The sequence below is a fragment of the Anguilla rostrata genome, chromosome 7 (genome assembly GCF_018555375.3).
Source record: "Anguilla rostrata isolate EN2019 chromosome 7, ASM1855537v3, whole genome shotgun sequence".
Classification (NCBI taxonomy): Eukaryota; Metazoa; Chordata; class Actinopteri; order Anguilliformes; family Anguillidae; genus Anguilla; species Anguilla rostrata.
Window position 1 is genome coordinate 44,317,498 of NC_057939.1, and position 23,757 is coordinate 44,341,254.

The 23,757-nt window shown below is 42.1% G+C and overlaps 1 protein-coding gene across 1 annotated transcript; it reads left to right on the forward strand.

Annotated features, from left to right (window-relative positions):
- The first annotated feature begins 206 nt into the window (after positions 1-206).
- Positions 207-18,802, forward strand: glrbb (glycine receptor, beta b). Its single transcript, XM_064344564.1, has 10 exons — positions 207-525; positions 3,559-3,704; positions 4,282-4,388; positions 4,969-5,036; positions 7,749-7,975; positions 11,312-11,394; positions 11,789-11,929; positions 13,488-13,640; positions 14,676-14,965; positions 17,821-18,802. The coding sequence occupies exons 1-10, from the start codon at positions 523-525 to the stop codon at positions 18,115-18,117; spliced, it is 1,515 nt and encodes a 504-aa protein (XP_064200634.1). The 5' UTR covers positions 207-522; the 3' UTR covers positions 18,118-18,802.
- Positions 18,803-23,757: the final 4,955 nt, after the last annotated feature.

Below are 23,757 nucleotides of genomic sequence, written 5' to 3' on the forward strand. Positions count from 1 at the left end.
ACGCAGGATCTAACAGATAGCCTACTACCAAACCTGTAACAATTGGGGATATGATGTATCTATTGTGTCTATTTCACACATGCACGAAAAAGAAAGCATAGAGTAATTTCGTTTTCACATGAATCCCTGTTTACGACCCAGAGAGCGTGGCTCGGCTTCTCACTGCTCTGGGGCAGTGATGAAGCCGGTTGCTGTGCAGCGCACTACCGCGCATGTCACACGACAGGTACACACGCAGCATCCATCTTGGGCATCCTGAGGTTAGCGCAAAAGGACTGCAATACATGTTGCTGCCTAATTTGGACTGAATCGAATTTAAATAGAGAGCGCGTAGGAAAAATGTGTTTGAAACTGAGCTGTGTTATGATTCGCTGAAGTGAACGATAGTGAAGGGAGAGAATAATGAAAAGGAAAGAAAGCGGCATGAAGGCGTTGTACTATTTGCACAATCAGCTGTATTGAGTGTATTTACGGTCAATTCTCCAGAGCAAGGTGGTCCATTCTTAAAAGAACTGCAATTTAATGGTAAGTGATCATGCCTATTATTTTAGTGTTTTGAACTGTCGCATGTCAGGGATGCTTGTCACGCACTGTCGCGACTTGTAGGGTACCCTTAATGGTATTTTCTTTTTGCATTACGCGAATAACCCCAACCCCCCCTCACAGCATGGTGGATGCTGTTTCTGTGTTTCTCCCCCACCCCCTCCCTGCTCCAACCTCTGCAGAGGATCCCGCTGACGGCAAATTGTAAGGGCTGTTGTTTGTTTTTGTTTTTTGTTGCTTTCAATTAAGTATTCCGGGGCTTTATGCGTCCTCTGGCTGTCTTTCTGCTATGTTTATTGTTGTGGACGAGAAAGTCAATAATATCACTGTATTAAATGCAGCAATTGATACGGAAGATGGAGGACGTGCCTGCAGTTTGAATGTGCATACAGTAATGATGCGATACGTACACGCTATGCTAATAGGTTGGTTTGAGGTTAATATTGTCTGTGATCTTTAATGCTGGAAGGACACATTTCTCCAGTTTGCAACCAAGTACCGCCTTCAAGATATATCCATAAATTTGTGTGTCCTTTTCTCTCAGCATACAATATTGCTTTTTGGAAAACTCCAGAGAAGCAAGAAGAGTTGGAAATTTTATTTGCATTCATAAAACTAGAGTCGTACCATGGAGAGTAGAGTGCTCATATTTTGTCTTGTTCAATGGAGTAGGTGAGGAATGAATGTCACCAGCATTTGGACATTTACTGTAGGTGAGATAGTAGCTTGGAGGCCTTGGTCCCTTGCTTGGCAGTGCTGGATTTGTGTTCCATAGTATGGTTTGGTCTTGCATGTGAGTACAATTGGTCTTTGCTTAGAATTCTGACTTCCATGGGACATCATTTAACATTTCAGTGTTCTGGAAAACAACACTTGTTAGGGGCCTAGCAAAGAGTCAAAGTTTGCCACTCTTACCTCTTATCTCTGAGGGTAATTTGCCATTGGGGAAGGCTGAAAATGTACTGTTTTAAAGACATCATAAATTGCTGTTTGACTAGTTAAGATCTGAAGTGAAATCAGTCGACAAAAGTGATTTTCATCTTCAATTCACATTCGGTTGGGTGACTTTTATATTTGTGATTATGACTTGCGGATGAAAAAGAGCCACATTTGAACAGGAGGTACTTATCTGAGAAGTAAGTGCTAATATGAAACTTGGTAAGCTATGTACACAATTCAAACTATCAGAAAAGAATGATAGATACCGTATATCTAAAAATGAACATGACATGTTGCCCATGAAAGTATTTATAAAATTGGCACTGTAATGAGGTGCTGTGGTTTCCTGGTCAGAGTGGTGTTTGCTAGCTGCAGTTGTTGTACACACTCCTGATTTTTGACAACTATATTTGACTGTATTTTGTCTTCATTATGTGAGTGGTTATGGAGCTGATAGACCCCAGGTGTGATCAATAGACATACGGCAAAGTCATGCACGAATGATTTCGTTAACGATTGGCAAATTTTTATTTCAGCATTTGTGGTAATACAGAAAGGGATCTGTGACCACTGATGGCTTTATCCCGCATTCACTGCCACCACTATTTACCTTGCCATGATTGTCAGAAAAACTGTGTGCAGAGCCACTCCATTATAAACATTCCCCAAGATTAGATGGTTGTTAAGAACTGTCAGTAATGGGAACTCTAATTACTACCTACAGTCCAGCTACAGTAACATCAATAGAGTTTATTAAAAAAGGACAGTGGAGTATATGGTTTTTTTTTTGTTCATTATGCAATGATAAAATGTATGTACAGTTACCTACATAAGCATCTGCTTGTATGAGTACATTATTGCACCTAGAATCCAGTTTTCTAGAGATGCACTGAACAAAAATTCAGTCAAATAGCGTGCTTTTATTATTTTTTTTTTTATATCCCCCAAGATCAAGCAAACCACCTTGAACTACTCAGTGATCCATGGCCTCACTCTTTCCATTTGCGAAGGCCAAGCCATACAGCTGCAGATTCCGCTTCATCCTACAGTGCCTGAGCAAGAGAGGTTTCAGGCTAATCTCTGATTGGCTGGCTATTAGCCAGTTATGGCAGTGCTGTTGACCTGAAATTGGTGACTGACAGGTCATCACGGACATCAAACAAAATAGTTTAGCTAATCCGGTGCTTGTTTCTCAGTGGCTGACACAAGCCGCTTAAAGATTGTGTGTGTTACACAGAGTCAGTGTTTGGACAGTGTTCCTGCTGGAACAAATGCATGTGATAATTTGCCGTGTTTCCATTGTCTGTGGAAAGCCCTGGAATTGTTCACCTTAACACACACTGTAGAGGAGAACCTATTTTTTTACAGCTCTAAAAGAGCATACATTTCTATGGACCCCAAAAATGTTTAATCAATTAAAGCAATTAATAAATAAAATATGAATTAAGAAATTCATTGTGCAAATCTGGATTAAATAATTCATATTGGACTTACTACAGCAGAGGAGGGCATACTTTGTTTTTTTTTATGTCCCAAACACTAGACAGACAAATACTAAGTAGTTGAATTATTTTAGAAAAGCCACACCCAAGTACAAATCGGGTGAATTAACAGGGCATTTCTTCCTCTGTCCCTCTTGGCTAATCATACTGTAAGTTGCGTGTCAAACAAAAAATGTACAAAACAAGAAATGCATACATAGTTATGTAGGGATGCAATTTCAGTACTAGTATTTTTAAATATTCCATCAGAGCTAAAAGTCATAAATCTTGGTTGAATTTTGATGGAGAGACCCACATGTTACTACATGTCCTGTCGTTATAACTCAGTAAGCAAAAGGTATTTAGCAGATCTACAGTAGGCCTAATTCAAGCTCTAGTGAAGATGAGGCATGCATGCAAATATGTAAAATGAAACAAGAAGACAGAAATACAAATTGACATTGTATTGTCTGAATATTTGTAAGTTGCTAATGCAGTTGACCTACAGTTGAATATGGATTCACAGTGTGGGGGGGATCCATGAAGTCAAGCATTTATAACTTGTAGCTCACTATAATATTTCCATCTTTTTCAGGGTTGTGGTCTGATCTGTTCAAAGATGAGTACGGTAAAACTGGCCTTCCTGTTCCTTGTGTTATCATTGTGGATGACTGAGGTGTCCAGCAAAGAAAAATCTGCCAAGAAGGGGAAGAAGAAAGGAAAACAGGTCTACTGCCCCTCGTAAGTCCTACTGTCTCCACCCAAATTACTTATGTAGCATTCGTTATATTCAGTTTATGGTTCATATTCAAATGCTATGAAGATACACGTAGTATATTCCAGTCTTCCCTTTTGAGAAGAAATACCGTTACAATGCATACATTGACTTTAGATGAATGGGTACTCTCATGCTATAAGTGTGATAACGTTTACTCAATTATGTTTAAAGCAGCACTTTCCTGAATTCCATTGCAGAGCCCTGAATGAGGGCTAGACTGCTACCTTTTTGGACATTTTTTTTACTCAGAAGTGCTGGCAAGTCTTTTTCATCAGCATTCTTCAAGACATTATTATTGTTATTTTATATATTAGCACTCCAGTATGGAAATCTAAGCTGTCTTTTCAGTTAGTAATACAAAAAAAGAAACAATGAATTGCCCCTGAATGCTTTTCACATTAGGATAAGATGCTATAATCTTTCCTGTTTACTCCCATCTTTTGCTCTAAGCTGCCTCATGCTGTTTGCTTTTAGCCTATCCTTTAGCTACTGTATTTTCACGTGTCGCATAATTTATGGTTTTACTCTTTTGCCACACAGTCAGCTGTCTTCCGAGGACCTCGCCCGGGTTCCTGCAAATTCGACAAGCAACATCTTGAACAGGTTGCTGGTCACCTACGACCCGAGAATTCGGCCAAACTTCAAAGGCAGGTTTTGACGATGGCGCTGCGTGCTTCTTGTGGACTTGAATTAGTCCTCTGTGCAGAGTTTAGATGTGTTCAGTTCACATTGGAGGGAAGGGCTGTCTGATCTGGTCTCTTGCTCTGTGGCATGAAACTAGCATTTCTATGACCATACCAGTGCACCATTACATGCTCTACCTTCTAACACGTGCCTTGTATGCATGTCTTGCCGCATAATGAATAGTTTTAGATTTTGGCCAATCAGGTGCAGCCACATTGTTCTTTAACCTGGAAATGTGGGAGTCATTGAAATTGGAATTGCAAGGTTCTTTTTTATAATTCTGTTTTCTTTATAAGGAAAATTGCTTACATGCTCAAATTTGTCACACAAAAGCAGAAATCTTACTGCTGTTCCTGTTTTCCTGTTTTGTGAATGGAGTCTAATAAAGCCAATTATTAACGCTTTAGAAAAAAGTGTTGTTATGAACGTGCGTTGTTTTTTATTAGTTGTGCAATGGATGTGGGTAGTGGTCCACGCTATCTCCAAATACAGCCATGCAAGATGGTCTCACACAGCTGACGTTTTTCACATTCCCCATTGTAGGTATTCCCGTGGAGGACAAAGTGAATATCTTCATAAACAGCTTTGGGTCTATCCAGGAGACTACTATGGTAAGCAAACTCACATATGCACGATCATCTCTCGCTTTTTCAAAAACTTGATCTGTATCAGAGCAATTTTATGGAACAAAAAGTCCCCTGTGAGATTTCAAGGGATTTCTCATGTGACATTATTGTCTCTCAGCAATTTCAACAGTGCAGTATTTTGCTTACTCGGACACTGAATTAGTAGAAATAATAAGTAAAATTTTTACTTGTACAAAAATGCTTCCCCTATTGGTTATTGACCATTACAGTCAAATTTCTCATGAAAGCTCTTTAATGTGAGTCACCACTTTGTGGTGCCAGCATCATAATTGATATCATAAGGGTGACTTGGTGATTCTTATGGAATTAATTCATTTGCAGGCAATTTTCAGTTTATGGTCGCAGTATGCAGGTCTTGGTAGGGGATGCTAGTTGCTTTGGGGATTAGTGGATGTTCCTGCTGTGCACAGATTGAAACCACTGTGAATGAGTCCAAGTGACTTTGTTTTATGAACGGTGACAGTTATGATAAGGCCTTCGATGGCTTTTATGTTTTGCTTCTATTGAAAACGTATCCTTTGAGAGGGATTACTAATGCGCATCCTGTGTTGCCACAGACAGAAGAAACTTTCACAATGTGGAACTATAACAACATACACCCTGAATGCAGAATACACTGGACAGTAGTGTTGTGTAGTTTTAATTTGACTCATGACCTTATGGTAGCAGGGTTCAGTCTCCACATTTGTTCCATGCAAATACAACTGAATAAATGGATAGTTGTATTCTAAGAAATGTGTAAGTCACTATGAATGGTATTGTCTGTAATTAAATACAAGTTGAAGTAATACAGGCTCCCTGGTGGTGTGAGAAGCTGAGGAAGTGATGTGGCCAGTATCCAGATTAAACCCTGACCACCTCAGCACAGATTGTTGCCTGAAGACCCATGTGGTGATGCCTAATTGGCTGACGGCTTCCCTGGGAAGGGAGGATTTTCTCTCTGCGGGTTATTTCCCGCTTGTGCGACAGGGACTTCTGAGTGTCTTACCTGTGGTAGATGGGAGGTTCTTGGCAGCAATAACTTATGTACAGTACATTGCAGATTGAAGTGAAGCAGAGCATTTCAGAGTGAACTGATGGAAGATTCTGGCACAGATTACTACAAGCGTTCCAAACTGGGAGAGAAGAGAAAATACTACTGCTACTATAATAATAATAATAATAATAATAATAATAATGAGATCAGTACAGGCATATAATTATAAATATTAAAAACAATAACATCATCAACAAAAACAAGAGTAATACCACTGCCACACTGATACCTACCTGTCATGAAAGTGCTTGTCCTTGGCTCAGCAGACTTGGAGCCCTGCCTTTGTTTTTTGGCACATAGAGCAACAGTCACTCAAATGGCAACGTCCCTGACAACTTATACCCTAACCAAACACTCTGAAAGGGCAGGTATGCTGTTTTACTCTGTGTCTTTGCTCAGTTTGCACCATTTCCCAGAAGGGCCTAATTAATTTTGTGTTGATTGTGCAATAAATCATTAGCATCCTCTACAGGTCTCTGCCTGTTTAAATATTCCTTCTTTGATTGCCTTCTGCCATTTGACGGTTAATCACCAAGACTCGGAGGGAATGATTACACACACCCCTCCAGTACTGGCACAAGGACGAAAAATCAATAGAGATTGTGCTGCCTTGTGGTATCTGTGAAGCATGGTACAAGAGAGACATTCATATTTGTCCCTGTTGCCTTTTTGAAAGCTAACCATCAATGAGTCTCGATAGTGTCAAATAGAATGTCGTCCGCTGATCTGTATCATAGGCATTCACTATCTAAGGGAAATGCTTCCAGTACCTGTGACTACAGTATATAGTATATACAAAATTAGGCATCAGTTCTGCTTACTGATCAAGCTGCATTTAGAATAGTCTTTTGTCTGTGCAAGAAATAACAATCAGATTTTGTTACAAGCGAGTCCAGCGTTTGGAGAGCAGCAGCCATTCAGGGAGGTAGCTTCGCACAGCTGCAGCAGTTCCGGGGATTGTTTGACATTTCCCACACCCTTAGGTTTCATGCTAATAGCCCATCTCTGCCCCTCGGTCGCTGTGTAGTCAGACGTGTTTGACAAGTCGCGTCGCGTGAGAAGACAGCCGGGCTGCTTCAGGGGGGACCTGGGTCACAAAAACAAGAGGGGAAAACCTCGCCTAATTAGTGGCAATGGTGGCCGCTCTTGGAGGTGCACTTCCCCTGTTTAGGTGTGCGTGTGACCTTTGAACCATCAGAAACATGAAGCGGCCTGTCATAGCATTTGGAAGATACATGGAGCAACATGCAGTAACATGGAGTCCCAGACAAGTCTGTGAATGTAACATTCACACAGACTGACCAGCAAGGCCCTGTACAGTTAGGCAGCAGTGTAGTATAATGGGTAAGGAACTGGTCTTGAAACCAGAGGTTACTGGTTTGATTCTCGGGTAGGACACTGCCATTGTACCCTTGAGCAAGGTACTTAACCTGCATTGCTTCAGTATATATCCAGCTGTATAAATGGATGCAATGTAACTGCTATGTAAGTGTTGTGTAAGTTGCTCTGGATAAGAGCGTCTGCTAAATGCCTGTAATGTAATGTAATAGTTAGCTGTAGGGATCTATGCATGCATTCGGCCATGTTGGATCTAAATGACAGCGCGCTGGTCCTTTGGTCACTTTCCTCCCTTTGATCAGGATTACAGGGTGAACATCTTCCTGAGGCAGCGGTGGAACGACCCCAGGCTCAGGCTGCCCACCGAGTTCAAGTCGGACGCCCTCACCGTCGACCCCAAGATGTTCAAATGCCTCTGGAAACCCGACCTGTTCTTCGCCAATGAGAAGAGCGCCAACTTCCATGACGTCACGCAGGAGAACATCCTGCTCTTCATCTTCCGCAACGGCGACGTGCTCATCAGCATGAGGTACGCCCCAGGATCTGTCGCTGTGCAGCTCCCTGAACCCATCGCTGGTGTTTTACGGGGGCATTTCAGAGATACCCTTGCGTAGGTCAGCTCATGGTGCATGATGCACAAACACATGAACGTCAAAACAGCAATTAAAGCAACAGTACAGTTCCATACTAAATATAACATGAAGATGAACACAGTGTACACTGTACACAGTGAAGCAGCGCCGTAGGGACGAAATGATTCGCTATGCTGATGATGTCACAAATACTTAATTTGCAATCTATGTGCTTCCTGTCTGATTAGACCAGGGCCCTCTGGGTAGTGTTGTTCAATGCCTGGGGGCTAGGAGTAATAAGAGGTGAATTTGAGATTCAATATGGTCACTGACTCCCCTGCTCCATGAGCAACCATGAGTGACTGAGCCAGTTGCTTCGTTTTGGATTACGTCAGCAATGGATATAGCAGTTGTATAGAAATATCAGCAACATAAGTGTTAACTGTGTGTGGCGACATTTTATGGCATAAATCTCAGGTTAGACAAAATCAATCAAGCAGACTCAAATCTTTGGTTGAACCTCAAACCCACTCGCAATCACACCAAAGGGAGAATTTTTTCCTGAACCGTCAACATTTATCATTTATTAAATTTACAATTTCTTTTTCATCTGTACCACTGCCTGTTTGCTGTTGTGCAGTTGTGAGCAGCACATTGCTGGGTCTAGCTCCTCGTGGTTTCGGAATGGTGTTTGAAGACTGTCACTCTGTCGGTTGTCGAAGAGGCTTTCATTTACACCACCAGATTATCTGGGATGCGATAATATGAGCTTCGGTCTCTTTGTTCCCACGCTCACTGTCCTGCCAAATGCCAAGGCCTTGTCGTGTCTCATCTAAGAGCAGTGATAAGGTGGCAGCATGCCAAGTAGCCGCCGAGCCAATCTGTGTTTTCCCACAATTAAACAGTGATATCTTCTTAATAAAATTAACACGTAGGTATTATGTCACTAACAGTCATGCCACTAATATGTATATGCTGTAGTCTATTAACAGACTCAAATGAGAAAAAAAAGTGCCAAGTTAAGAGAATTAAATACTGCCTTATAAAGACATGGCAGTAGGTTTAGGGGGGATTATGTTATCCCCTATTTAATGTTTGTGGGTGTATGCATTCTGTCAATTGTTTTGAAAAAAATTTGGCCAGTCAGCATAACGCAGAAGAACATGGTTAAATTGACAGCTTAATTTTGTAAACCAGTTTAAATATGTGCATTCTAATGCAGTAAGCATAGTATGTGTTAACAATTCCCTGAAATGGCTTTTTCTACTTTTGCAATTAGTGTTGGTTTGCTAAATGACTGATTTACAAAAGAAAATAAGCTTATTTGTCCTGTTGATTGTAATGATGTTATAGATACTGTACAAATAGACTAAAGTAAGTCAGTAATCATTTTCATTTACCTTTTGGTCAGTGATGTTCTACATGCTTCTGTCTATACTGCAACTGTCTGCTTGTAGCTTTCGTCCTTTTCCCTCTCTAAGTCCAAAAAAATCTTCTTTTTAGGTTTTTACTCGCGTTGAGTAAAAGATGCTGTGCGTTTGATGTAAGAAGGTCATGGGATTTTGGTGTTTCGTTTGCATCGCTCTCAGTTTGGCTGCTTTCTCGTGGCGATGTGGGCTGACTCCTTTCTGTACGATCATTTTACCCGTCATTGGAAGCATCAGTGGCCAGGGCTTTTCTAATGTTACCGCAACCATCCAATTACTTGCTGGAACTGCTTTACTTCTACATTTGCATGCCATGAAGGTGATTCAGAAAATGAAACGGTAAAAAGACCACCTGCTTCTTTCATCTAAGACAGGTGGGCAATTTGCTGCTATTTAAAATCCGAAATGAACAAAAAAAATTTTTAATTCGTGCAGCTCGATATGCAATAAATACATTGATGTGTACTTCCCAGTATTGACCAAATGCACAAAGGTTTGTCTGGAAATCTATTTTGATATATATTTTGAAATCTATTTTCCCATCTCAAAATTTTTAAAAATAGATTGCTGTATGTATATCTATTTCCCAAAGAGTTTCCGAACGCATTGTCTCTTAAAAATATTTTGGTCTGCGGTTATGGTTTTTTGACAGTCCTTCATCATTTGATTGTCACTATGCATTGAACACGCAAAAAATAGTGGCAGCCAGTCTGTCATGAAGCATGTGTCCTACCCCTCGAATTGCCTTAGAATCTGTCTGCAACTCCAGCTATAGTCCCATGCTGTCATTATGTCTAACAGTACTAATTACATACGAAATTTCATTGGTTGCTGTTCTCTGCATGCTAATGAACTGAAAAAGGAAGCAACAATAAGCTGAGCATTGCAGTTTAATGCTGTCTTTAATAATTGATTTTTAAAAATCATACGACTACTGTTGACAGATTTTGCTTATACCATTGCAAGGCGCCGCGATGCTATTGGGCAACTTGAATATCCCAGTTAGGCTTTATGACCAAAAACTGGGATATGGTGTTCCCATTTTTTCTTTTTTCTTTTTGCCTGTAAAATAAATAAAAGAAACAAATCAAAGATCTAGTTGATACAGTACCTGCAAAAATCATATTAGTGTTCTTTGAATTTGAAGTGCACTACTGGACCTTTTTGAGGATCAGAAAACTTAGAACGAGGTAAGATTCCCTCTCGCCTGTCTCTTCGGCTCCACTATTATGCAAAGGGCCCCAGCCACGCAGCAGCTGAAAGGAGAGACTGTTGTTTAGCTTGTTTACCTTACTTCATCCATTCATGTGGATGACATGTCATCCAGACATAAAAACACATGACGTAGCGATAGTGGTTCCCTAGCTTAATAAAGGATACTAGCCATAGTTTATTAGCACAAAGCAGGTATTGTGTAAAATTTTATTTTATTTTATTTTTTAAAACCAGTGCATGATGAATCACTATTTAGCCAAAAAATTAATAATAATTTTTATTTGAATTAAAAATAATATTTGAATGTGTTATGATGGAACACAAGTGTTATGATGGGCAGTTTGAGATAATATATTACATCATACAATATCTGACATTGTATATTCCTATTGAATTAAAAGCATGTTACAGGACTTTAAGAAAATACCATATGCTTATTTTATACTTGGTGTATATAATTGATATTAACTATCAATGATGTTACCTCAGACCCAAACAGGGTTTAGAGAAGATATGTATTTCTCTCAGGAAAACAAATGTAAAACAGATGAAGCAAATGTCTTATTTTTCTGGCATGGAGAAGAGGAGTTGAACACTGGAATAAGATTTGCTCAGAAATGATGTGGCTCTGTAATTTCTGTTCTGTTCCAGACTATCTGTGACACTTTCCTGCCCTCTTGACCTCACCCTGTTTCCCATGGACACGCAGAGATGCAAGATGCAACTGGAGAGCTGTATGTGAATATTATCAAGTTAACAAACCTTCAGACTTTATGTCCTCTGGGCTTTGAAAAAAGGCAGTGTTCGTGGTCCAAATTCAGTTCATTTCATGTTGTGCAGCATGTTTGATGAGAGTCCTTGTTGAAATGAAAATGATTTTATAATGCCATGTAAATGGTATGGAACTGCTGTTCATTTTACATTTTTCTTTGATGTCCTTGGATTTGTCTGTGGTGCAAATTTATAGTGAATTATGCTGACATCTGACATGCTGTGTTTGCGTGCGTGTGTGTGCGTCTGCCTGTGTGTGCGTGTGTGTCTTCATGTGTTTCTATGTTTTGTTTGTGTGTGTGTGTGCATGTGCGTGTACGTGTGTATGTGTGTGTGCATGCACGTGTGCAATTTCAGTTGGCTACACCACCGATGACCTGCAGTTCATGTGGCAGTCATCGGACCCTGTGCAGATGGAGGAGATTGCACTTCCCCAGTTTGACATTAAACAGGAGGATATTGAATATGGAAACTGTACCAAATACTACAAAGGAACTGGTATGCAGTTTATCCTTCTATTTTGAGTGTTCGGATGGAGTTCACAACCATGATTTCCTGTCAATTTTTTGCAGATTTTCCAATTGCTTATCTCATACATTTGACTGCTTTTTCATTTATGAGAAAGAAATGTGTTTAAATAATTACTTGATCAAGCGTATCGAAAAAAGCAATGCATACTGTATTGCAATGCATTATTCATTTATGAGAAAGCATGGCAACAGAAATCCCAAGAGTTGCCATTTTCTTGTGCATCATGACCACAAGCAGTGCTGGACTGCATTTTAGATTCCGCCTCAGATTTATTTCAGCACAAAATGGAGGCAGCATTCTGTCTAGTCTATGTTAGTATGCCTAGGTTTATGAGTCACCGTGTTTTTGGTGTTATTTTTGTACAATCGACAGGTTGCATTTTCCTTTCTGTCAGACAGTTATAAGAGCCATAAAGGCAGCATACAGTGTTGCTCTACCATATGCTTTTCAAAGATGAGCCCTTGGGCACTTGCAACCTGTTCCTGCAGGGAAACTTACTAACCACCAGCTTTTAGAGAAACATCTGGACACTGATCATTGATGCGCTGCACATTTTTGCAACAGATTTAGAGACTCACCAGAAGGTCCATTACATTAAAGCTTAAAAAGAGACTTACAGCTGCTTACCAAAAACATATGCACTTGTCACCAAACAACAGCAATCGAAAGATTGGTTTGCATCAAACCAAAACGTATGGTTGTTGTGCAGGAGCACATTGTCTAGCCCTAATGTTATGTTATGTTTTTAACAACACCTTGCTCCTTACTCTGATAGTGATAACAACACCCTCTCCTTACTCTGACAATGATAACAACACTCTCTCCTTACTCTGATAATGATAACATCGCCCTGCTCTTTACTCTGATAATGATAACAACACCCTCTCCTTACTCTGATAATGATAACAACACCCTCTCCTTACTCTGATAATGATAACAACACCCTCTCCTTACTCTGAGTATGATATCAAGGCAGTGGAAGGAAATGGCAAGGAAAAGGTTGTGTAGAGGAAAAAACAAAGTTAAGTCATCCCTGGCAGATAAGGCGGAAGAACGGCTGTTGGGGTGTAAGAACACCACGCTTTTTCATAAAGCCAATTAAGGAGCGCATCGTGGAACTGACTAAATTAAAAACGCCGCCGGCGACAGTCTTTGTTCAGTAGCTGACAAAAAGCTTCTCAAACAAAGCACTTGTCTGCAAAAAAGAATTGGGGGTTTAGAACAGTCATTTGGTGATGTAGCACTTTCGTTTGAGGTTTTTGGTGCCCTCCTCCTTAATCTGTTGGGTAAAGTGTGAGACAGGTGCTCTGTCTCGCACTATCATTAATATGGACATGTGTAGCTATCATTAAAACGTAGCCCCCCATCACTTGATCAGATAAGCCGGTTAATGAATGCTTACCAGGCGGATACACACACTACATCAGGCCACACATTGAATCTCTCCTACACTGAATGGCACCACATTTGTGAAGGGTAATGATAAATCTGGGGCTCTGTCTCATTCCTGCCTGGCTCTCCCCAGGGTACTACACCTGCGTGGAGGTGATCTTCACCCTGAGGCGACAGGTGGGATTCTACATGATGGGCGTCTATGCCCCCACCCTGCTGATCGTGGTCCTGTCCTGGCTGTCTTTCTGGATCAACCCGGATGCCAGTGCAGCCAGAGTCCCGCTGGGTACACTCGCCCTCACCCTCACACCTCCGGGGGGGGCAGGGGTGGGGCAGTCTGCACGTTGCCATTACTGTCAACCACGCCCCCATCTGGGAAGGACCACCCACTTCCATCCCACCACCACCACCACCACCACCGCCATACGTCTTCCACATTGTCCTGTGTCCTGTTTTGTCCTGTTCCCGTCCAGTGTCATCCCAGGCCTGCAGGAGGCCCTCATGGCATCTGAGCTAATGGCCTGATCTCAGGTCAGTCGCCTCCTGTCCATGGGTGTGTTGCCTGTCTGTGTGTGTGTGTGTGTGTGTGAGAGAGAGACAGAGAGAGAGAGTGTAAGTGAGTGAGAGAAATGTCTGTGGCACATGACTGTATGTGTGTGCATTTGTGTGTGCTGCACATGTCCATGCACTAAGTATGCATGTGACGTGTGCGTGCATGTGTGCACACGTTCCTCTCATGTTTTATTCACCATTGAAGCATCTCATGCCAGGGAAGGTGCTAAGCTTCTGAGTGCTGGCAGGCACCTTCCTCGTGTTATGTAAGAGACGTTTTGCTGTCTGCGTTAAAGGATTAGCGCCTGGATACCTCTGTCAGTTATGTAATCGCTGTACATGAAGTAAGGATCTTGATTTTAAACATTTAGGTTTAGGCAACATTCTAAATGAATATTCTACAGTGAGATACTGTGAAAACGGTGAATTATTTATGTAGCAAAGCAGTCTTTTATCTTATTCATTATCATTTAAAAGGTATGGTCAGCTTCACCATGGTGTGTGCACTCTCACTGGAATTTATGTTGAACACCGAGCCATTATGCATGTGACATACATCTGGACAACCTGTTCTCTTTGTTGCATTTAAATGATTTTTAACCTTGTGATATATTTTTAATAATAACTGATAAACACTGGCGTAGAAAAGTTGTGTCAGCTTTAACATCTGTGGTATTACACTGCAACCAGAGCAGGGCCTTCTGTGAGGCGACGGTTGTCCTTCATCCGTGGGGAAGTTTGGCTGAGCCCGGGCCTTTCCCCTCTCCAGGAATCCTCTCGGTGCTGTCGCTGTCCTCCGAGTGCACGTCCCTCGCCTCGGAGCTCCCGAAAGTGTCGTACGTCAAGGCCATCGACATCTGGCTCATCGCCTGCCTGCTGTTCGGCTTCGCCTCGCTGGTGGAGTACGCCGTCGTCCAGGTGATGCTCAACAGCCCCAAGAGGATCGAGGCCGAGAAGGCCAAGATAGCCCGGAGGGAGAAGGCGGAGGGCAAGACCCCGGCCAAGAACAACACCGTCAACGGGACGGGGGGAACGCCCATCCACGTCAGCACCCTTCAGGTCAGCGAGCGCGCCGCCGTGACTCCCCGCTCGGAGTGGAAATGTCACGCTTTGTTCCCCGAAAATACCAAAGATGGCTTTTTTTCCCGACATGTTAGACACCCCTCGGCATGTCTTAGTCCTGCGTCGCTGACAGGGACGTACGATTTAACAGGCACTGGGGTTTGTCTGACCTTTCAACGGCCTTTCACCTTTTCTTTCTTTTCTTTCTTTACTTGTTCTTGTTTCATACTTTTGTCCAGAGTTTCTGAAAACTCTGTTAAGTTTTGGAAACGGGCAACACCCCTATAATTTCCGTCAAAATGATTTAGGCCAAAACCTCACTGAAGCTGATCATTTGCATGATTCATTCATTCCCCTGCAGTGGAGAGATCAATATATTTGTCAAATATTCAGATGAATACACGTATGCTGCACCAGTATTTATGAACAAAAAATGCTTGTGCAAGGAACTGGTGTTTATTAATAATCATGAAATTTAAAAGAATGCATGTACTATAAGACTGTTATGTAAAATAGGGAGACGGTCCCAGTGTAGTTGGTTGTATTCAATAGCAATGTTTACTCCGAGGTAAACTTTTTGGTTACTTTTTACTTTATGCAACGTGTAGCAGGTGAGTAATTCCCTGCTGAACAGTCTTTCAGTTTTTCTATATTTTCCTGCTTTTATGCTGCGCAATGTTCCCTGTTACATGGTTTTATTTTTGTAATGAAGTGAGACACTTGGCCTACTTTCTGGTGGCTCTTATGTTTATACAAAAGGCCACAGCCTTTTTTTTAGCGGCCTGAATATTTTATGACATTTTTCCAAGGTAATTTTTTTTATGTATACTGTATAGCGGTTATCACAATTTTATATTGTTTATTAAATCCAGCTTTTGTTATTTAACGTACCTTGGACCAAGCACAAAAATAAGTTTTATATGAACACGGAGATATAATAATTAACCCCTACCATGTTTGCAGTGATTATAGTTTTGAATCATTCTTGCAAGCTGATGTAAGCACTTTATAACCACCCCGCCGCCACTACCCCCCCCCCCCCCCACCCTCGGTTGGCTGATGAGTTACCATAGTTACTGACTTCACTGATGCCCATGGGACACCAAATGGGTCCTAATGCGTCTCTTGTGTGTTCATACCGAGTGCAGCCCTTATTGAAAATGCAATGAGTAGAACACTCATCTGTTTACTGTACTGTATACTCAGTCTGCAGAGCTCACTTTAAAGCTTTCTTCAGCTTGTGTTCTCTGAATTTCCATTACACGAATGCTTGTTTTGGGGCTTATAATTTCTTTTAGAATGCAAGCCCTGTGCTGTTGGTATTGTCAAGCACACAGTGAATATGCTGTTTGAATAAAGTAACTGCAACCTAGTGAACAATTTCAGAAGGGAGGCAATTCACAGATGAGCCCAAGCATTGTTTCAAGGATAGTAGCCCACTCCAACAATATGTGGCAAGAACTGCTGGTTGCTTAGATGCATTAACAGTTTGAAAGCACTTTTTAGCTTAACAGGAGCAAGGGGGAGGGTTTTTTTTTTATTTTTTATTTTTTTGATTGACTGGGTGGTATTAAAAGTGCAGGCAAGGGTACAACCCAGATGAAAACATGTAAATGCGTACTGAATACTTGTTTCCGACATAGTCCTCGATGGAGGAGAAACAAGAGTACAACAATGCACAAAACATACAATATTAACAGCAACAGGGATGCAGATCCCCATTGAAATGCGCAGGTCTTTGTTCAGAAACGGACAGTGCCCTCAGACCTTGCCTTTCCTGATGTACTGTAAGCAGCTCCAGATTCGCTGGAGACCTACACCTTCACTGCGAATATATTAATGCTCAGATACGTGAAGAGTCACTTCGGCTGACACGACGGAACCTTCCTCCAGCATTCGCAACATGTTAAAGCAAGTCGTGTGTCAGCAGGGTGGGAGTCGGCGTCGGTTTTTAATTGCACCTCGAATCTCTGATTGACAACGCAGTGCTGTCAGGCTGCCGGGCATCTGTGACTGAGAGAGCTCACAGTGGGAAGTGTAAATTCTAGTGCAGGCCCTTGATTAAAGGCCTAGTGGCTACGGCCATCGGAGACTTGTCTTTCTGTGGTCCGGGAGGCTCAAGTGGCAAGCAGATGTCAGTGTTACTGGGTGAAGAGTGGGTGTGCCCACTGCTCGCTCAGCCATTTTCTCTGGGCGGTTTCCACACTGCATCTGTGGCTGGGTTTGGTGCTTCTGGTCCTGGTGGCATAAATGTGGAGGGCTGCATGGGAAATGCATGCAGGCTCATCTTGAGGCATGCGTTACAGTTCATATGATCCTGGGGAGAATCTGTGTATTTTGGTGAACCAGCTTTCACCTTTCACGGTTTTGAAGCTTTTCCAAAATAGTTCTGTTTACACTGGAAAGCTTGTTCACGATGAGAGCACGGTCACGCCAGCGAAACACGGTCAGATTCATTTTCATCATCAGCTCATTACAAGCGAGTTCTGCCATGTGCCTACCATTTAAAGGAAATGATGGACTGTTAGTTCACTGAAAGCATTTGCAGAAGTAGTTATCTTACTGGTGTGTGAGCGTATTGGAGCAAAAGACATGTACATTATCGAAAGAAGATAACTGTTAACATATGCTAAAGATGTTTACTGCTGTAGTAGTCCTTCCTACAATGCATAAAGCTCTCACCAATAGTTTTTAATGAGGGATATCTCTTCTGTAGTACTGTGTAGCCGCTAGTTTAGATGATAGTCACTGGTTCACTGGCAAGTGACAGAGCTCCTCGTACTCCCATCGCAACCACCGCCATCAGCGTTGCCGTGACGATCAAGACCGGCTTCTCTCATTCCGTTTCCCAGGTGGCCGAGAACCGGTGCAAGAAGGTGTGCACGTCCAAGTCGGACCTGCGGTCCAACGACTTCAGCATCGTGGGGTCGCTGCCGCGGGACTTCGAGCTGTCCAACTTCGACTGCTACGGGAAGCCCATCGAGGTCAGCAGCGCCCTGGCCAAGTCCCAGGCCAAGAACAACAAGAAGCCGCCCCCGCCCAAACCCGTCATCCCCTCGGCCGCCAAACGCATCGACCTGTACGCCAGGGCCCTGTTCCCCTTCTCCTTCCTGTTCTTCAACGTCATTTACTGGTCTGTGTACTTGTGATGGCCTTTTGTCCCATAGCTTTCCACAGACACCCCACACCCCTCACCCACAATTGTGATGTGGTTTTTACTCGTCCCGTCTGCCCGGAGAATCGGACATAATATTACATCATGGTGTAGCTGTAGCGAGAAGCTAAAATCGACTAAAGGTTCACTCAACGTTTACATGCTGACTGCCATCGTGACTTACCTGCAGTACTGTGCGTGGGGTCCGCGTTCAGTGTAAATAGCTGTGCAGCTAAGGTCTCCCAAAGCAAGAAGCGGGGACCGAGGAGTTGTTTAATTTTTGTGGAAAGACTTTCACTGTTAGTTAAAGGTCCTGGGATACTGCATGTTCAAAGTGCATAAATTAATATATGAATATATAAAAAATAAAGTATATATGAAAATCTATTAAGATTATTGTCAGGAATTCCCGTAGAAGTAATTATTCTGATGGCTGATGACACTGCCGCTTTTGGATTGGCTGGCTGTTGGGTGTTGCTCTGACACCAAAGCCCTACCTTGCCTTTCATATGCCAGTGGATGGATACAAACTGCCTTTTTTTCTGTGTAAAATGTCCATGCCAATAAAGGTTTGATGGCCAAATGTGACCATATTTCTTATTGCCCACCGCCATGCTGACATTTCCACTGTGTACAAATACCGGATGCTATTAAAATAAACTTTACTATTATTAACTTTATTTTGAGAGTTGGTCTTCAAACTTTGTGTTCAAAGCACTTTCCAAGTAAAACTGTCAGAAACAGAATATATAGAATGGAATTGTGTGTGTGTGTGTGTGTTTTACTAACTAAAAATTGTTAATTGAACAAACCACAGGATTTATATTAATCCCATTGCATTGGAATTAATGAACAAAATGCTTAAAAAAGCAAGAAAAGGGATGACGAGCACATTATGAATAAGCCTTATCTTGTGTGCAAGATTTGTTGAATATGTTACAGTGGACATATAATGTTCATTAAAACATTTACATGCGATGAGACTGGATGTGACAGGAAATGGGTTCCACAGTAAGTTTCCTTCTGTTTCAGCAGAGCGCACTGCAGACAGTCAGGCATCCAGAACGTGCCTAGCAGGCCAGCGTTAAGTTGTAATATGATGCACGTGGTGTGCTTCCTTTGCAACACGGGGACGTTACAGATGGCCAGGAAGCCAAACCCCGTGTTTTTGCTTCAGTGATTTTCATCGCTCTGGAGCTTCTCCCAAGCAAGAATGTAAATAAAGGATTCATCTGAGTGGAGATGGTGTAACGCTATACTTTTTTTTTTTTTAAGTGCAGCAGTTACCTGAGGAAACTCGCTTTCAAACTCCAAATCTTAACATGTGCAGGCAAATACCCCTAACACCCCCCCCATCCCCCGACATATGCACACAGTAACAGATGTGTCTTTAATGACCTTTGAACCCTGAACCTTGATTTGGCCATTAGTTATCAAGCTCTTGAAATCCGACCCCATGGGGTTGTCAGCGAAGTCTTAATTATGCATCTGTCTGGGGGTGCCCGAAATGAGAGATATGACTGTGTTATGTCAGGGCACAAATGAAGGGGTTTCACACATTTTTGTCTTAATTTGACATGAATAAAAAAAAATGTCTCTCTTCTTTTCCAAGGGCTAACTTCATCAGTCAAAGAGAATGCTGGCTTTGCCAGCAACAGCCCACATAACCCGTTAAGTATGGACTTGCTGCCATGGCAACAGACACCTAGATTAGATTTCTGTAGCAGTCCAGTCACTCTCACGGGTGTAGAATGCAGGGACCTGAAAATGAGAATGCTGATGCACTGGAGAAAACCATGGAGGTCATGCAAATTAGCCATCTGCTTGAAACGTTGTCCTAAAATGGATCAAATGTATCAATTAAACATTGAAAATCTGTCAGCTTGGATTTTCATTTTGGCTGGGTCTGTTGCAAAGCCAAAGCATTATTTATTTATTTACTAATTTATTTAAAGCAGACATTCAATTAAATATTCAATTCAATTCAATTCAATAAACCAATATCTGTCTCTGAAATATCTTCAGTGTTATAAGGTTTTACCTGCAATAGTGCAAGTCTGTACCCAGGAGGGCTTATTATTGCAATCCTGGGGCTTACATGCACAAGCATCTTAAGCCCTTCATCAGGATCTTATTTTTGTTTGTTCTTGCCCACTATTCCACCTAATCTGCTAATATTATTGTAAGTGTGCTTGATAATCTCAAAAATGACTTGCAGTGCCCTCTAGTGGACATAAGTGTCACACGTCGCCCATACTCATGGATTAATTTCTCGTTGAACTGGAAGATTGCTTTGGGTCATCGTGCAATCCTTGTTGAGACCTCTGATACCAGTTTCATCTTCTGTGAAAATCTCTCTTTATTAATCTCCCAAGGGCTGCTATTGCTTCATGGCCTGTAGACATGTGCACACCTGTCATGATTTGTGATTCATTGATGTGTCATTGAAATGACATCTCTCTCTCTCTCTCTCTCTCTCTCTCTCTCGCTCTTGCTTTCTCGCTCTCTGTCTGATTGATGTTTCCTCATAATTAAGCAATCCTCTCGCTATTGCTGTGCAAAATGCAAATGGGCATCAGTATCCCCATGTTTTCGTACTAAAGTAGCGTCGCATCAACAGGCAGATAAAAATAATTCCGCTTACGGATGTCGGATCTTTTCGTTTGGCGTTTCCTGGACACTGACGCCGCTCCCGGCGCGTGCTTTCGTACCGCTGCCTTATCCTCAGACGTCTGTTCGTATTCCCGACGCCGCGGGCGCAGCTCAAAGTGCCGGCCGCGTTCTGGCGCTGTAACCTACATCACACGGGCTTCTCCCTAACGAGAGCTGAGCAGTGCACCAGGGGCACAGTCACTGATCGTTAGCAGCTAAAACTGATTAGCCCTTCACGTCACATATTCGGGAGTAGGCTCCAGTTCCTCCAATTCCCTTGTGCGTCGCTAGAATGTGTATAGAGAAAGCTAGATCCAATGTTGAAATCAAACTGTAGCTCATGTCACATGCTCTTTTGGATGAGTAGCAGCTTGATTTACCTTGCTAGTTATAACTTAGTAAATTTTGTTTGTATTCTGTCTGTCATTATCTCATAATTTTTTAACAACATGCAGAGATTAAGGCTAAAATTCCATTTGTGTTCTACATTTTGGCTCGAAATTAAATACAAGCATTTTTCCCCTTTCACGAACACTGTTTGGCAAGTTCATCAGTTATAAATAACTCACCAAACTGTGAAGAAAGAACACTTTTCTCTAGTGATAGATAATGATAAATGTTGACTGAATCCAGGCGTATATTGAAGAGCGATACACCATATCAGATATATAGATAATGGTAAAGATAGAGTGGTATAGATAGCAGTAAAGAAAAAAACAGGATATTTTCTTTCATTTAAATATATTTAATTTTTATTTTCCATCTGTGGGATTCTGAGGATACAAGCACAAGCATAAGCACGTCTGGAGTGGTTAAGGGGCCTTGGCTCCACCTCAGGAGGAACCAATCGCGGAATAGCATCATGCCCCCTCACTTGTGGGGATAGAAAGGACCGGAAAAGCCTGGAGATGGGTGGAGGGTTTCTCCCCGGCAGGCATCGGGCCTTGGCTGGCTGCGCGGGTGAACGTATCATCATAAGCAGGCATGACGTGACCGCCTCTCCGCTTCGAGTCAGTTCAGCTCCGGCCACTCCAACGCCTGGGAGACGGACGTCACGCCCGGTCTCCTCGCAGAACGCTCTTAGAGTGTATTGAATGTATTTACCACCTCCAACCGAGGACATTTTGGCCTACTTTTTCCATTTCATGTTGTGCTCCATAGCATGCTCAATGCCATGAGAAAAAAATTCTGCTAAGTGAAAAAAAAAACAAAAAAAACAATGCTTGTCTCATGAAGTATTACGCTTTGGAAATTAAATCCCCCAACAGCAATTGGCCCTGGATATCTTGTTTATTTTGTTATTGAAGGAAAAATGCCTAAAATGTTACCATTTACTTTTTCATTTATGGTTTATAAGCTGTCACAAGCGATCTTTCTCAAAAGAAAGCAAGAAGAACTCTTCAGTCCAAGCTGTTGGTGTACAACATTTGCCAGCAAATGAAGGAGAAACACAGCCACAATGCAACACTTGGGCCGATGTGATTTAAGATTACACCAGCTGAGCTGATGAATGATGCATTGTATTACAATGAGAAAGCGAGCGTTCAGCATTCTGTTTCCTGGCAATGTCAGTGACTGAGAAAATCCCATAACCACAGTCACTTGTGGGAATCCACCAAAAATCAGCACTGGAAAGATGGTTGTCTAAAGCTTAGTTGTTAAAAGACTGCTTGGCTGTCAGATTTGAACGGCTAATTCCCTGCAGAAAACGGCCCGTTGCTGTAAAAAAAATAAAATAAAATAAAATGGGGATGCACCTCTCGGGGATTGTTCACGTCGTCGTGGTTGAAATCCGAGCAGGTCTAAAAAAGCTGTTCCTCGCGTTTACACAGGACGCGGCAGTCAGCGGGGAGTCAAGGAAACCCGTCGCCAAGTGAGCGAGTCTGCCGCGCGTAAGCCCCGCGTTTGTATCAATGACTAAACAAGCGGCCCGCATTCCGAGTCCCAGTGTACTCCAGCACCTCAGGCGGCGTGCTCAGTCTCTGTGTAATGACAACGCCTGCGGCTGACCGAGCCCACGCCATTGCTGTGAGGTCAGGCTGCTTCCGGTGGGCTATCTAAATGCCTTCCACCAAGGTAAGGCAGACCTTCTGCTCGCTATTTTATGTCGCTATTCTTTTTTATTAGATTAAAATAACGCAGTGTTTACTTCCAAAAAATACTGACGCCATGTTTAAATATGAGTCGACACAGGCTTGTAAGAGATTTTAGCGGCTTTTTCTGTCCTCGCTTAAATGTAACTCGTTTTTTTTTCTTCAAACCTTTAGAGATCTACACTTGAGTGTGTCGTCAGTATCCATTTATTACAAATGAAAATGTCCAGGAGGAAAACCACAGGAAAATCAAAAGATTTTAAAATGGGAATGTCCCTGGATAGTCCTGAAAATCCATCTGTCATGTAGCACATTTTAATTTCAACACCCCCACCACCCCCCACACTCACACTCACTCAGCAAATTATAACACCCCACTCAACAGCTCCCACGACACAAATAAGCAACTGCATCTCTTAAATAAACGCAGAATGGAAGAGCACTCTGACCTTGAACTTAAGAGCTTATGCAATGGCCGGAACATTCTGTTATATTGTGAACATTACATCTGTTGAACGGGAAATTCCCCCCAAATTGTTTTCTTGACACATTTGCAGGTGCATAGCTCAAGTCAATATACTGAGCTCCTCCTGCCTGCCAGAATTAGGCCCTTGGAGTCCACAGTACCCACAGTTCTAACCTGAAAATTAACTTTAAGTTTCATAAGGTGTTAAATTGAATCGGAAACATTGGATAATTTAAAATATGGATTGGAAATGAAACAGATATTTTGAATAAAATGTCAAGACATAATCAGCAAATATTTTGCTTTTAGCCAAATACTTTAGATATAGAAATCTGCAAGAGGGAATGCATAATTATTTATAAATGTAGAACAACAGGGAGTGTAATAAAATAACAGGGGTACAAACTGGGGGTTACAAAGTGGC